The 17,019-nt window shown below is 41.9% G+C and overlaps 1 protein-coding gene across 1 annotated transcript in view; it reads right to left on the bottom strand.

Moving 5' to 3' along the window:
* The window catches only part of LOC146785618 (arylacetamide deacetylase-like), a 343,791-nt gene that overhangs the window by 84,323 nt on the left and 242,449 nt on the right, over window positions 1-17,019 (bottom strand). The window contains exon 4 of the mRNA XM_085634881.1: window positions 385-556. Coding sequence (XP_085491007.1) covers window positions 385-556 — 172 coding nt within the window. The remainder of the gene's footprint in view (window positions 1-384; window positions 557-17,019) is intronic.

The following is a 17,019-nucleotide window of genomic DNA, read 5'->3' as shown; positions in this document are numbered from 1 at the left end:
GCAGCGGTAAAAGTCATCTGTGGTGTTTTGGGGTTTGCATCATGCTGGAACCCATTTTTCACAGGAACCCTTGAAATAGGTCTGCGTTTTATGTGTGTCTAAGAAATTTGGACGGAACAACCAGCATTGCCGTTGCATGAATCGGATTTATTCAAATGAAATTGATGAAAAATCACACTATTAGTTCATAATCCATATCTAAACGTTTGTCTAGAATAACTGTTCAGAAAATCCTAGAAGGCCTATGCCATAAAAGTGTTCATCTAGTTATAGGAATGTCCAAAATATAACTTTCCCTGCCAACACTCAGAGGAACGTGTTAACATTTTTGATTTTTTTGTAATTTCATTCTCAACAAGCATCCTTTACAACTGGCATGTTTACCTGCTGTGCCACAGCTGCAGCTAGATTCCCTCCTGCACTGTCTCCTGACACACAGACTCTCTCAGGATCCACATGGTACAGAGCAAGAACGTCCTTCTGGAGAAAAAACTTGGCTACAGAATACACGTCTTCAAACTGCGTCGGAAAATGAAAATGTGGTGCCAATCGGTAGCTGTGTGACACAAAACAAATAGACAGAAAACGTCGTTAAATGTTTTGAATGTTATTACTTCACTTACTTTGGATTTTTTGGGTGATAAAGTTAGAAGCTTCAATTACAATTTGCAAAACCTTTTAAGGGGTGAGGGCTAGTTGCTAAGATTCATTAGTCCTTACAAACAAGTGTCCGGATAGCCATAAAGAAGTATAACCTTGTTTAATGTTATGTTTTGTACTAAAATATGCGTACCTTGATATTGTATTTTTCTAAGTGACCCTCTAAACCCGTCTCTCTAACTCCTTATGAAGTTATGATTTTGTAGGGCATTTGCAATGAAATAATCCTCAAATAATGATTGTGAAGGGAAATGTAGGTAGAGGGTTCCAGCATTAATTCTTCCACAATGTAGAGTTGCCTGCTATAGATCCATACAGTCATGACCCCGAATGCGAATCTGAAGTTTGTCCACCATCTTCAACATAATCCCTCCATTCTTTCTAACGATACAAGTAACTCCCTTTCATAGAGATGCAGTAATAATAATGACCTCTTTTACCCGACCACTTGCTTCAATCTATGACCCTTCTGACACTGTATGCAGTATGAAGTGAGTTACCCTCTACATCTAGATCTTAGAATAATTGAAAAATTGCTTCACCTTCGTAGGCGTCTAGCTGCCGCTTCACATTAACCAACAAACAGGCACATGCATCAAAGGAAAAACCGGTCGCAAACGAGCAGATTCTCAGAATCTGCCCCTTTGCGACCGGTATATTTGCATTTGGGATGCATCATCCCAAATTCAAAAATCGCAATTTAAGGAATCTCTAAATTGCGATTACTTAAATTGCGATTGCATTTAAGGAATCCCAAATTGAGATTCCTTAAATGCAATGCATTAAAGTAAAAAAAAGTAGCGATTTCGCTAATAGGGGGAGCAAATTACCATGAAGTTGAACTTCATGGTAATTTGCCAAAACTTTGAAAAATTCCCTCTTTTGTGCATTTTTCAAAGTTTCATGTTGCGCACAAGGGCATGTGTGTGCAACATATTTGCACAGATCTATCTCAGGGGTGCAAAAGGGTGTCATTTTGACACCCTTGCACCCTTGAAATTGCATGAGCAATTTGCGAGTACCTACTGGTACTCGCAAATTGCTCATGCAATCTCCAATTCATTCCTATGGGCCTGGAGGCCCATAGGAATGAATGGGACGGCATTCCTTAATTGCGACTCGCAATTTGCAAGTCGCAATTAAGGAATGTGTAGGAATCGCTATTTTTATAGCGATTCCTACATGCATAGGCCTTTGCAATTCCTTAATTGCGATTCATTAATAATCGCAATTAAGGAATCGCAAAAGCCTACGTTGATGCATGTGCCAGTCTATGTTTATATTAATGTACCATTTAATTTAATCCCATTCTCGGTTTTCCTTTTAATTCTCCCTGCCTCAACCAATACTATTGGCCCAGGGTCTAAGATCCTATATACCCATTCACCAAAGGCAAACTCATTCTATATTTGTATTCATGTGTGGATGAATTACACACCCTGATGTGTGGATAGGGGTCCAAGAGTGTAATATAACCCCCAAGGGCACTACTTGTATTTAAGCTATTCTAAAAGCTCATTGAAAAGGTCAATCCGCTACTCCCAAATTACCAACCATGCAGCACAGCTCCATTATACACGAATAAACAAAAGTAAGGAGATTTCTCTCAATTGCTGGGCCTTTCACTCATATTTATCAGCTTGAAAAATCCTTCAAAATAGGTTTAGCTTCTTTCATCGTGCAGAGAGTTTGAATCATCCGTGAACAAAATACTAATGCATAATTTCGGCCTGTGCAACTGTCTCTGAAACTCTGAGAAACTCCTATTGATGCTGATGCAGTTCGGGCTGGACTGTTTCCATGAGAAACAGGGTCAAGACTGATTTGCATATGGCTGTGTCCAAACTGGGGTGGTGGGCAAAAGAACTATGGATTAAACCCAGATCTTTGTGACTGGGGGTGAATGTTTGCATTGTTCAGCATTCCATCCATCATTTGTTCCTTTTGTGGATGGTTTAATCAGCAACGTTAAAATGCTGTGTAGCCTGCATTGGTACACACAAAGCACAACTCTCACATCTTGCCAATAATTATTTCTTTTATCCTATAATCCTCTGATTAGGCAATCACAGCCCGTAATGGCTACCTAGGCTTCAGCTTGCCAGAAGTGACCAAATGAATGTGAGTTCAATATAGGTCTGATTAACCTGATTAACCTTGAAAACGATAGCAGAAGAAATGTTTCCATTTAATTTAAGGATTGCCTTGAGCAAACACACATTCGGCTTTACCCTGTCAAGAACAACTAAAAGACAAAGATTATTCCAGCCTTCAGCTTTCTAAATTGAATCAAGTTATTGGTTAGAGCAGAGTGTGGTTGAGATCATTCAGGGTCGACAGCTCAACCTCAACTATCTTTAACTCCCCTTTGTTATGCTCTAAAAAACACTATTAGTTTAGTATTGATTGATTACATTTCTATATTCATGGTGTCAAGTACCTTTTGGTGGGTAATTTTATTGTTTTCAATCTCCTTTAGAATTGAAAGTGGCACGCCAAACGTTTTGGTATGTACCCCCTGAACATGTTCTTTTTAAGTTCCTCTTTGCCTTCAACCCCAGGGTCAGGTGCATCACCTCCACCAAGTATTGTAACGTCTTCTCCAGTGGCAGAAACAGAGTGTCATCTCAAGGTTTACCACTAACTCTAGATACTCATAAGTACTTATCAGTCATCCTCTGTAGTCCATGATTTCCTGGAGTAGAACCTTTAATGTCAGTCGAAAGATCTGACCATGTCTCACTCACATACCCATACAGACTCTGTCACACCCATTCACATACCCTAGAGACACTGTTACACCCATTCAGAAGCCTATACAAAGACTCTTACAGTCACAGTTACCCATACAGACATAATCTGACACCCACTCATATGCCAATACAGGCACTGTTACACCCATTTTAAAGCCCAGACGTAGACTCTCACATCCACATTTACACCCATACAGACACTTTTGCACCCATTCACAAACCATACAGACACTACCACACACATTCAGAAACTTATACAGACTGTCACACCCACACTTACATGTATATACATACTCTCACACACACTCACATATCTTTGCAGATATTTATATACTCTACAGACACTTTTACACCCATCTGCAAACCCATACAGAGACTCCTACACCCACACTTATACGTAAACAGACACTCAACCCACTCACATTCCCATGCAAACTTCCTCACACCCAGTGTTGCACCCATACAGACAATGTCACACTCATTCACAAACCCATAGAAACATGGTCATATCCATTCAAAAACCTAAACGGACTCTTACACCCATAATTACACCTATACACAACCACTTTCACACCTAGTGGCATACCCATTGAGGTACTCTCCCACCCATTCAGAAACCTATAGACACTGTCATACCCATACTTGCACTCTTACAGACGCTGGTACTGTGAGAAGTTGGCCTGATATATGCTGTCCACTAGTTCTAGTGGGCACCTTGTATCAGTCCAAGCAACCCCTTATTGGTTATAGGTTAAAGACAACCTTTATTGAAAGCTATCCTAGTGGTAGCTATGGAGAGCAGCCTTCAGGTTAAGTCTTGAAGGAATGTAAAGCAGCTTGTTTTACCAGTCTATAATCTCTTGAGTCACTAAATGAAAGATATCCACACCAGGTATATATATAAAAAATATGTATTTATTACTAAACACACCCTCCTAGTCTCTTTATGAGACTAGAGGTCAAAACCCATAAGTTACACTTCAATAATCACAGTAAAATAGCACAAATACACGTCAGGCCCTAGGGGCGAGTCAAACCATATACTAAAATAGTGGTATAAGAACCACGACTTAACTAGACACAAGGCCTAGAGCCTGTAGAATCGCTGGGATCCCAAGGGACCACCCAAGGTAGTGACACAGGGGACCCACGGGGGCCGCGTGCAGTATGTGAACACAGCCGCGAGCTCCCGTTAACTTAACTTCTATGGGGAAAGTCGCGGTTAGATTTTTAAAGATTAGGGACACTTAGAAATGCGTCGGGACCAAATTCCTTTGGACTTAGGAAGTTCTAGGGCTAGCACCCACGGGAGCACCGGAGTACTTGTGTTACCTCACCCAGAAAAGCCGGGTGTAATGGGCCTTTTAATGTCAGGTCGCGTCGTCGATTTCAATGGGAGCTGGCGAAGAAGTGCTGCTGCCGTGAAGATGCGAAGTGTCCGAAGAGATCCAAGCCTGGATCGAAGATGAGAATAACCTGAAAGCAGAGGGGACAGAGTCTGGGTCACTTGCCAGTGACCAGGAAGGTGATGAGCACTTGCCAGTGACCAGGAAGGTGATGAGCAGATGCCAACCGATGTCAGGTGATTTCAGGTGAAGGAGGTGAAGCTTGACTCTTCAGCCACCAGGACCAGGAGGTGTTGAGGACAACCAGGAGCTGGATTTTAGCTGTCCCATGAAGGATGTCGAGTGCTGCAGTGTCAGTGCCCAGATTGGACACAACAAGCCTTGGCAACAGCAACCCACGCAGAAACGAGAAAGATGATTCGGTGCAGACCAGCAAGGTGTGAGTGACTCACCACTTGGATGGGAGTCAGGGCTTGTCTAGATCAACCAGTAAAGCCAAGGAAATACAAAGATACCCCCTCAGGGACACACCAGTCAACGGACCAGGGATTGCAAAGGGACCTCAAGATGAAACACAAAATGGCAGCCCACGGGTCACTCGGAATGACCAGGCCAACAACCTTCGGTAGATTCAGTGCTCGAGGTGGGGGCTACAAGTCAGCCGAAGCACGACTTTAAGATACGTCGAGAAGTCAATGCTCTTGCAGAAATGCACGGTGACCAGGAGTTCCGGTTCCACGCTACTCATGAGGGCTGCGGATCTCAGATTTGCTGGGGACTCGGGTCAGCCTCTCAGATGTCAGGAAATCCTCTTCCTGGGCTGCAAATCCTTCGAAGTCCGGCGGGAGCTTCAATGATGCAGACTGGCAAATTGCTTTGTTGGTGCCTGCCAAGCAGGGGAGTCACTCCTTGACCCCAAGGGAGATTTCTTCAGTCCTCTGGTCTTGAGCAGAGCGTCGAAGGTCCAGGATTCAGTGCCAGAGTTTCGTCCAGGGTAATCTAAAGTCCTAAGGACAGGGGTCCCATACTTATACTAAGGTAGTGGGTTGGACATACTCTGGGGACCCACCTATGGGAGGGTTTGGAAAGAAGGGTGGCTACACTCATTCCCTTTGACCAGTTTCACACCAGAGCAGGGGCTGGAAGCCCCTGAACCGGTTTGAGCTGGACTATGCACAGGGACACCAAATGTGCCCCAAGTGCAGGACTTCAAAGCACTCAGAGAGTGCTCCCACCCAGCCCCAATACACATAAGCCTGTCTGGGAGGTGGTTACACCTCCCCGTGACAGGAAACCTATTGTCCAGGCCTCCCCTGCCAGATTTTCAGTCAGCAGCAGGAGGCTAGACCTGTGTTTGTGGCTGCAGCATCCATTTTGTGATGCCAGGGCTCTATTAAGTTTCTACTGGGTATACCAGTACTGCCATGTCTCTCCCTCTAGAAGGGTGGAATGATACTCTCACACTAGTTACTGGTGTGGGGGTATGATTCCAAGGTAAGGTGTTTGACACCAAACACAACATGTTTCTGTGCAGCCAGTCCAAAGTTAGCATTTACCGTTTGGTTATAATGCACTTAAGAGTATATGGTCAGGCTTCACTACCAACAGCATCAGAGAAAGGTCTCCGAACGCTGCAGAGGGGCTCTACTCATGCAGGGGCACCCTCTCACATAGGAACCAAGCACTCTGCCTTCAGGATTGATAAGGCTTGCCATAGGAGTGACTTATAGGTTTATATGTGGGTATATGGTGAGATATAGTGACAATATATCTCAGTAAGGGGTGCATGCACCACCTTACCCAGGCTGCAGTAGAAGACCTATGGTGTCATTTTGGGTGGCTTTCCAGAGGTGGCATAATAAATGCTTCAGCCCCTGGTAGGCCTCTGGAGTACCTATGCCCTGGGTACATAGCATACCATATACTAAGGACTTATAAGGGCACCTCAGATCCAATATGAACTGTACCTAAAGTACATGGAATCATTTTAGAGAGGAAGCAGCTAGGCTGGGGGCCTGATTAGCAGGGTTCCAGCCAGACTAAAGTCGAAAAACAGTGAAACACCAGCAAAAAGTGGGGGGAAACATGTGAAGCAGATCTTACTCTCCTACAGGTACCCACTCACATACCTATAGAGATCCTCTCAGACTAAATGTTACATGCATACAGACAGTGATACACACATCCACAAACCCATACAGACATGCTCATATCCATTCACAAACCTATAAGGAGACACTCACACTCATACGTACACATATATACATACTCTTGCATCCACTCACGTACCCACTCAAGCACTGTTACACCCATTTACATACTCTACAGACACTGTTACACCCTTTGACAGACTCACACAGAGACTCTCACAACCACACTTACACGTATACAGTGACTCTGACAGTCATTTACAAACCCATACAGACACTGCCACACCCATTCACAAACTAATACAGAGAATCTCAGCAACACCTACATGTATATACATGCTCTCTCATCCACTCATACACACATACAAGCACTGTTACACTAATTACAGCCAGATCGCTTGACAGGGGGTGAGTGGTTGAAAAGTTTCAGCACTTCGTCCAGCATCTTGTGGGGTTTGCTATGTTTGCACTAAGTGTCCAAGGGTATGTCCAGACGTAGGTCCCTTGCTCTGGACTCAAGTTAGCCTGTCTGATGTGGGGTGATACCCAAAAACTGGTCCCAGGATCCTTGTTTCTGATCAAGGAAGGACTTGGCCTGGCAGATCGACTGGACTGTTCCCATGAGCTGCAGGGTCAAGACTTATTTGCATATTGCTGTGTCTAAACTAGGGTGGCTTAGTGAGAAGAACAGCAATGGATTAAACCCAGATCTCTTGACTGGGGGAGAGTGGTTGAATATTTTCAGCACTCCGTCCATCATGTGGTGTTTGCTATGTTCGTACTAAGTGGTGAAGAATATGCCCAGCCGTGGGTCCCTTGCTTGTTGTGCCACTAGATTCAATCTAGCCTGGCTGATGAGGGGTGATACCCTGAAACCGGCCCTAGGGTGCTTGTTTCCGGTCCAGGGAGGACCGGGCATGCAGTTCGGGCTGGACTGTTCTATTGAGGAGCAGGGTCAAAACTGAGTTGCATATGGCTGGGTGCAAACTGTGGTGGCATAGTGAGTAGAAGAACGATGGATTAAACACAGATCTCTTGACTGGGGTAAGTGGTTGAAAGGTTACAGCACTCTGTCCATCAACTTGTTTTGTTTGCTATGTTCGCCCTAGGTGGCCAAGGGTATGCCCAGACGTGGGTCCCTTGCTCGCTGTGCCACTGGACTCAAGCTGGCCTGGCTGATGATGGCTGATACCCCAACATTGTCCCAGAATGATTGTTTCCAGTCCAGGGAGGACGTGGTCTGGCAGTTTGGTCTGGACAGTTCCCATGAGGTGCAGGGTCAATACTCATGTGAATATGGCTGGGTCCCAACTGGGATGGCATTGTGAGCAAAAGAACAATGGATTAAACCCAGATATCTGGACTGGATGAGAGTGGTTGAAAAGTTTCAGCAATCCATCCATCGTCTTGTGATTGCTATGTTCGCCCTAAGTTGCCTAGGATCTGCCAAGACATGGGTCCCTTGCTCGCTGTGCCACTGGATTCAAGCTAGCCTGGCTGATGAGCGGTGATACCCTGAAACTGGTCCCAGAATGCTTGTTTACATCCCAGGGAGGACCTGGCCTGGAAGTTCGGAATGGACTGTTCCCATGAGAAGCAGAGTAAAGACTGATTTGCCTGTGCTTTGGTACAAACTGTGGTGGCATAGTGAGCAAACGAATGGTGGATCAAACCCAGATCTCTTGACTGGGGGGAGTGGTTGAAAAGTTTCAGTGCTTCATCCATCATCTTGTTGTGTTTACTATGTTCGCCTTAAGTGACCAAGTGTATGGCCAGACGTGGGTCCCTTGCTTACTGTGCCACTGGATTCAAGATAGCCTGGCTGATGAGGGCTGATATCCCGAAACCGGTTCCAGGATGCTTATTTCCGGTCAAGTGTCAACTTGGCCTGGCAGTTCCGGCCGGATTGTTCCCATGAGGAGCAGGGTCACGACTGATTTACATATGGCTGGGTCCAAACTGGGGTGGCATAGTGAGCAAAAGAATGATGGATTAAACCCGGATCTCTTGACTGGGGGCGTGGTTGAAAAGTTTCAGCACTCCGTCCATCATCTTGTTTTGTTTGCTATGTTCGCCTTAAGTGGCCAAGAGTAAGCCAAGAAGTGGGTCCCTTGCTCGCTGTGCCACTGGATTCAAGCTGGCCTGGCTGAAGCTGGCTGATACCCCAAAATTTTCCCAGGGTGATTGTTTCTAGTACAGGGAGGGCATGGTCTGGCAGTTTGGGTGGACTGTTCCCATGAGGTGCAGGGTCAATACTGATGTGAATATGGCTGGGTCCAAACTGGGATGACGTTGTGAGCAAAAGAACAATGGATTAAACCCAGATCTCTGGTTTGGATGTGAGTGGTTGAAAAGTTTCAGCACTCCGTCCATCATCTTGTTGGTTTTTGAACTGTTACATTCACATACTCTACAGACACTGGCACAGCCATTCACAAACCCCTACAGAGATTCACACCAACTATTACACCCATACAGACATTTTCATAACTAAACATATACTGATACAGAGAGTCTCACACCCTCTGATATAGCCATAGAGACACTTGTACAGCCACTAAGATATGCATAGAGACACCATTGCATGAAAAATAATTCCCATTTAGAGTCTCTTATGTCTCTGATGAGACTTGTTCAGAACTCCCTACTAGAAATATTGTATGTGCTGTTTTGCATTGAATTAGTGCTTCTGGTTTGTGAATTCGTAAAGGATCCACAGAGTCAAAATATATTTTTAAACAGGATTTACAAGTAAAAATAACAACTGTTTGGAACATAGGGTGGCTCTTTGAAGAGCCATTGTGTTCATTGTGTGTATTTGATGACTACATATACAAGCATATGCAGAGTTTCATGTTGCTCAGAAACACTTTGTTGCCCTCGTCTGTGAAGTGAACACCATCACTTCTATATATTCCATGCATGTTGAAGCATAGGTTATTATTGTTTATAGAGCCATGTTTTGGTCTCTGAGAAATGCTGAAACTGTTTTATTAAAATGTTTCCTGGCTTTGTCTGGTTGAGGACAAATTTGAGATGACCAGTTCCATTTCTGCCTCTAGCCTATGTTAGAGAATGCCAAGTCAGTTTGAGGGAAAAGGTTCATAATTTGTCCAAAGGTATCTTTTATTAGGATTTCCAGTCATACCTCAGTCAGTGTGCCCAGGTCATTGCCACTACAGTGCACAATTATGAGGGATGGATGTTGGGAAACCATAATGCTTTCAACAAATGGAAGCAATTGGTGCCAAACCAACTAATATCCACATTAGACAAACGCAAGACCCTGTCTATGTCACTCTTTCTAGCATATTCTCAACCACAGAACACAAATCTGTGATCCACAATCCATACTCTAACCATTTTGAAGGATGGACCAGTTGTAGACAGAAGGATGCAGCTGAATGAGGCAGTTTTGAAGTGAAAGGCAGTTGAAAATGGAGGATAGTAGGAAGAATTTGAAAGAACACATTTTATTGGTTGCAGTGAATATGTTGGTGCATGAAGCTAGGTAGTGATTTTGTGACAAAAGTAAATAGATGTTGAATTGGCTTTTGAGAAAGTAGAAAAGGTGTTGCTATTTGGCAGATGTGTAATATTTGAAAACTCCAACCACACTTGCTGTATTTGCTTTGCAAGTGAGCATGGTGCTTGCAAAAACTGTTATGAACTTCTGACCTAATGGTCCTAGCATATGTTTCAAATTATGTTACCGGGTAGTAGAGCTACAGGAGAATGGGGTAAAAAGAAAAAAAAGACTAGACTGTGACTTTTTAGTTGCATTTTTAGTGCAATAATAGATTGAAAAAATGATTAGGTGTGAAGAGATTTTTGTTTTGAAAGATGAGTGCATATTTGGGATTGTTTGATAGTAACTTGGAAAAAATAATTTCGCATTCCAGCGTGAATCAGAAAATCCACCCACAGATCCGACCGTGGAGGTACACAGGTGGCCTCTCAGAGCGCCACGGTGGATCAGTGGAGCCAAAGAAAAATGGTATGGAATTGGGCTATATTTTGAGCAGTCTTGGAAAGAGTTAAGTATAAGAACCAGAAGATGTATAGCATAAGTTAAATATGAAAGAGAGGTTTTGATTTGCTTTGTGATTGAGTAACCTTGAAATTATAAGTTGAAAAGTTTGCCATTAATGATTGCCTTGTACTAGAGTGGTGTACAATTCTTATGCATGGTTTTTGCACAATTTAGTGAGAAGAAATTCTAACTGATACTGGGAGACAAATATAGACACCAACAAACACACTTAACAAGTAGGTGTAAAATGTGTAGTTTAATTGAAAAAGTGTTAGTATAGAGAACATTAAATATAAGGTGAATGTTTATAACAATTAAAAATAAATATAAATAATAGCTATGAAATAACAAGGAGGTAAAGTAGAATAATCAGCAAATTAAGGTTAGAGTTCCTTTTTAGCATATACAACTGAACCCTTAGGTAGGCTATAGGTAGGGCTTGGAGTATGGTACTTTGTTATTAAGAGGTGAAATATGTTCTTCTCGGTTTAACTCAGATGTGGACTTGCAGACACGTTTGCTCTGCTATATATTTTGACATGCATTCTGACATGCATACTGCAACTTGTATACCTATTAACAGAAGGAGAGAGTCAGTGACTTAGGCATTCAGACAGTGAGAGGGATGCTTATACATTTGTGCACCACCCAGACAGTTGTTATGTTTATAACAGTATTGGAAGTAGTTGCACACTCAGTTACATATCTAAATACTTTCCATATTCTGTTAAATATCTGGTTGGATACTCAAAGAGGTACTGATGCAAAGTCAATTATGTAGCTAAAAGTAACAGAACCTACTGAGCAACCTATACAAGTAGCACTTTAAATATGCCTAAGTGCTTCTACTATAGATTGTGAATGGGCAGCATTATTGTCGGATTGATTTGCCAATAAAAAGGTTCCTTATGAATGCTTAAACTGTTGTTGAGACCTACTACTACAAAGTGTTAGTGTTTAGTTTGGCTGTTAGCTGTTAGCTTCTGTTGCCCTTATAAAGGCTGCTTGATCATTCTTAAACTAACATTTTACTACACAAAATAGAGTACTGAGCTAGGCTATAGATAGGTGTAGAGGAGTCTGCTTTCTAGTCAAAAGTTGATCCTGTGAAACATGCATACATACGCTGACACACCCATGGATGCGCTGATGCATTCACTGACATATTCACCCTCTGTTTCATGCATACACTAATACACTCTGGAACTCACTGATACAAGCACTGACATAGTAATTCACACAGTAACATACCCTAGTACAATTTAATACATACACTGACACACCCATCTACATATTAATTTATTGGCAGGCACACTGAGTGAGTCACTCTAGCATAAACTAAACCATTTAAGCAAAGGAGGGACAGGGAGCCGAGTTTATGAGGTCCTGCACATAGGTTCCCAGAGGCGAAGAGTTTGAAGGGAGGGAGCAATTCCTAGTTGGACATGGGAGAAGGAGGGAAAGACAGGTCTTTCTTCGTAATGCCTTCACACACCGCGAGGGATGTCATGTTTTATCATTTGGGGCATTTGCCCCTCGTCAGGCCGGTGCTGCAATGCCTGATGGGCTCCCGAAACCGGGGCTCTTTGTCGGGGATCTTTAGAAGAAGCCGTTTGGTGCATGCAGGTGTGAGGGCTAGGTAGTGCACGAGGAGTGAGGTGGGGTAAAATAGGTCTGGAGCAGTCCTGCTTAAGTCACGTTTTAATTTTCAGGTAGCTCTAGCCTAGTTAAAAATGGTGTGTGTGCCCCTGTATTGGAATAATGTTCCTAAAGGGCTGGTAAAGTGTACTCAGAAATGTACCTCTTTCCGTGAACAATTGCTACAACTAGAGAAAGAACACATATTGGATCTGACAGCAATTGACAAAATGGAATACTCAAGAAGTGATAATACAGTTGATTGAAAAACTGCAATCAGAACTGAATTCTTTGGAAAAGTCTGTTTCCAAAACTATGGTATTAGAAAAGTGTTTTGTGTTTCTAAGATCTAGAGGATAATTTGGCGGCATCATTTAAATGTTGAGGAAGGATTAGTTAATGGAGCCATGTGTAAAATGATTGATTTCATTTTTTTATTGAAATAGAAATTAGGTTGAATTCCTAGCTGTTAAGTTTGATCAACTTGAAGCTGTAAAGCAGATAGCAAGGTATGTTGTACATTTTGTATGTGTAAATTCCTTGTATGTTCGCAGAAAACAGTTTTCAGTATCTTTAGCATATGGTGCAACAATACATAAGTCTTGAGGTTTAAGTGTAGATGCAGTATTTATTAATACTGGTAGCACCGTATTTAAGGAAAGTATGTCATATGTAGCTTTGTCACGGGTTAGACCTTTGCCTGGTTTGAATCCAATAGGCTTTGGTGACAGAAAAGTAAATGCTGATTTTAACTGTGTGATAGAGTATAACAGTTCGAGAAGTCTCCATGCTCCTCATTTAGGATAATATCCGGTTTACGAATAGCCTAGAATATTACCAAAACTGAAGATTCTGAATGATGTTAGTGGCATTCAACATAAAAAGAATGAAAAACAGAAGAAAGAAGTATTGGACGAAAAAAAAACCTGATTATGGTGGTGAAATTGTTTGTTACCAGTTCTCAAACATCTCTGGAGTCGACTGCTATGCCAATGTAGCTCTCAATGCACTATTTTGTTTACCTTGTGTTGCTGCTGCAATTAATCAGAAAAAGGATAAACATTGTGCTCTGCACCCTTTAACTTGTTAGAAAACATCTGCAGTCCTCGAAAAAAAACATATTCTGCATCTTCCATTGGAGACCTTGCAGACTTGTGTACTGGATCTGTACACTTCATAATAAACACTCCAAAAGATGCACAGCAAGTTTTGAAGGTCTTAATTGGTATCTTAGAAGAAAAGATGCTACATATTGATAAGCTATTTGGACTAAGTTACACGTGGGAGCATAACTGTGAAAATGTGTCTTTTTATTCAACAACACAAATACAATCGGAAAGATTTATCTACTGAGCTCTACCAGACTGCAAAACTGTCAGTTTTGAGAAATCATTTAAAAATGCATCACAAAAAAACTGCTGCACAAAATGTAACTCAGATCTTCTACGAACTTTGAATATAAAAAGAACTGGCAAGTATATCATCCTAATGCTACAGTGATGCACTGCAGTTGGAACTAAATTAGAAATACAAATTTCAAATGTTAAAGCAGCACAAATCTCAATTCCGGGTAACACATACACCTGCATAGCTATTAGTTTCCATGAAGGAGGAAATGTTACATCTGGACACTACAGCATCTACTTAAAAAACAACTAGATTGACAGAGTAACAATAGCTACCTTACATTCAAGCAGAGATTACGGTATAAACTCCCAAATTCTTAACTTCTCTTTCTTGAACCAAAGTTCTAAGGAGGATTACTACTAAAAGAATGGGATGCAACCTTTCTGGAACTTCCAGTGCAGTGAATTAAGATATAATTCGGCCTAATGAAATGAAAATAAAATTTGTAAAGAGTGGCAAATGTCCAGGAGCGTCTAGGGGCTGGTCTCAGAAAGAAAGAACAGCTTAGAGCTGAAGACGGTGAAATGTATTGGTTAAACAGCCACATTTTCAGTGCCTTCCTGAAATCCAACAGATCAGATTTGCTTTTTAATTCCCTGGGGAGAGAGTTTCATAGCTTGGTTGTACCCACAACAAAGTTGCTGCCGCCCCAGCTGACTTTTCTATACTTAGGCACCATGAGACTGTATTCTAATGCAGACCAAAATGGTCTTGAAGGAATGTACGATTGAAAACTATTCTTAAAAAATGCAGGACCAGCACCATGGAGAGATTTCAAGACAATGCCCAAAGCTTTAAAATCAATGCACTTCCTAACTGGAAGCCAGTGTATGTGGCTAAGTGCAGAAAAGGCAGATTTACGTTTTGTGATGACTGGTAGACGATGCGTTGCAGCGGACTGGACATTCTGGATTTGGCCATGCATTTTTTCCTGATGTTGACAAATAAGGCATTACAGTAGCCAACCTTTGATAGCACCAGGGCTGAGTTTACAGTTTTTTGAAGATTGAGGGGGATGCAAGAAAAGATTTTTAAAGAAGTTTTAGTGTAAAGAAAGAGGCAGAGGTGACTGTATTGACATGTCTCTTGAAGGATAGTTTGCTGTCAAAAACGACCCCAATATTTTTAACTCTGTCAACTGGTGTTAGTAAAGCACCCAATTCTGCCGTCCACCAAATTGGGGACCGAACATTTGTGTTTTTCCAGAAAAAGAAGACCTCAGACTTGCTCGAAATAAGCTTCAGAAAATGTGAGGCCATCCAGTTTCTGACCTGAAGCAGACAGTTGTGAAAGTGTGCGGCACTTTCAGAGGGATTGCTGGTCACTGATATGACAATTTGGGTGTCAACGGCGTATGACACTACCGAGACCCAAAGGATTTGATCAGGTTGGCCAGTGGGGTAACATACATTTTAAAAAGAGTAGGGCTCAATGACGATAAGAGTAATATCTTTATAACAGATTCCAAATATTGTAATGTAATTACTCTTGGAAGAAAATAGCAGAGATAGCAGTAAATTGGATTGACATCATCTAATTCTAATTAATGGATTACCAGACCTTATGATGTCATGTCAATGAGAAAATTGCAGTCCTTACAAAATGCCGCAGTGAGACTACTCCTTGGCATACCTAGAGGACAGTCAACCTCTGCAGGAATTAAATCATTCCGCTGGCTTCCCATCAAACAGCGTGTGGAATTCAAATCCCTCAGCCTTGTGCACAAGGCAATATATGGCGGTGGTACTGAGGACATTCAAAAACTGTTCCCACCATACAACCCCCCACGCGCTCTTAGATCTGCCAGCCTGGGTCTCATTAGGATTGCAAAGACCAGATGGGCAAGATGGGGGGGCAGGGCGATATCACAATGTGCGACAAAGCTTTGGAACAAACTGCCACTATTCATGAAGCTTCAATCCAACTTGCAGCTATTCAGGGAGAGCCTGAAAACCTGGCTGTTTACGTCTGTATAGGCTTCTATCAATCACAGTGCACTATTCATGTCCACACACCCCAGCGCCAAGACGCCATGGCAATCGAGCGCTATATAAGCATATAAAGATAAACATGTGGCCTATGAAGAGTGATGTCTTCATTTGCCTTTTCATATACCACTATTATTCATGCACATTAATTGAACTGTAAAACTACAATATACGTCGTATTATTTTACAAATATAGGTAAAACAGTGTGGTAATTGTTTGTAGTGAGTATGATGCTAAGTAATGTTAACTTTAAATAACATGCTATGTACTTATGATTTTGTTTTTTCACAGTCCATATGACTGTTATTCCCCCAACTGTTCAGTGACGAGTATGTATACACACATTATTTATTGTGAAAAATTATGGATGCTGAGAACAGTGAAGGAAGGGAATATGAGAACACTCAATAATATATTGAATTGTTATGTAATAATATACATTTCTTCTGTTTTACTATTAACGCTAGCATTTTGTATTACATATTATCATCATTTAACATAGAAATTTCTAATATAAAAACTTTAATTTCTATTTATCTTTTCTTTCTTTTTACAGATAAAAGGACCTCTTTATTGCAGTACTGTAGGTATCTAATTATACTTTTCTGCATCCATACACATCCATACATATACTTTATACACATAATTAATTATACCAAAGAAGCGATACACACAAACCCATGCACTAATGCATACACTGACACACCCAGGCATACAGTAGGGCAGACACTGACATACCCAAGCATACACCAAAGCATAACATGACACACCCGGTCAAACACTAATGCATTCAATAATACACCCAGACAAACACTGACACATACACTAAGACACCCAGGAACATATCAAGGTAGACACTGACACACCCAGCCTTATATTAATGCAGAAAGTAACTCACCCTGTCAAATACTTATGACTTCAATAAGACCTGCAAACACACACTAATGGATACACTAAGACTTGCAGGCATACACCAATGAATACACTAGCACACACAGGGGCATTCTTATTTATACTCTGTCACACTCAGACATATACCAATG

The sequence above is a fragment of the Triturus cristatus genome, chromosome 11, assembly GCF_964204655.1.
Source record: "Triturus cristatus chromosome 11, aTriCri1.1, whole genome shotgun sequence".
Classification (NCBI taxonomy): domain Eukaryota; kingdom Metazoa; phylum Chordata; class Amphibia; order Caudata; family Salamandridae; genus Triturus; species Triturus cristatus.
Note: the sequence above shows the minus strand (reverse complement) of the source record. Positions and strands in the feature narration are given on the sequence as shown.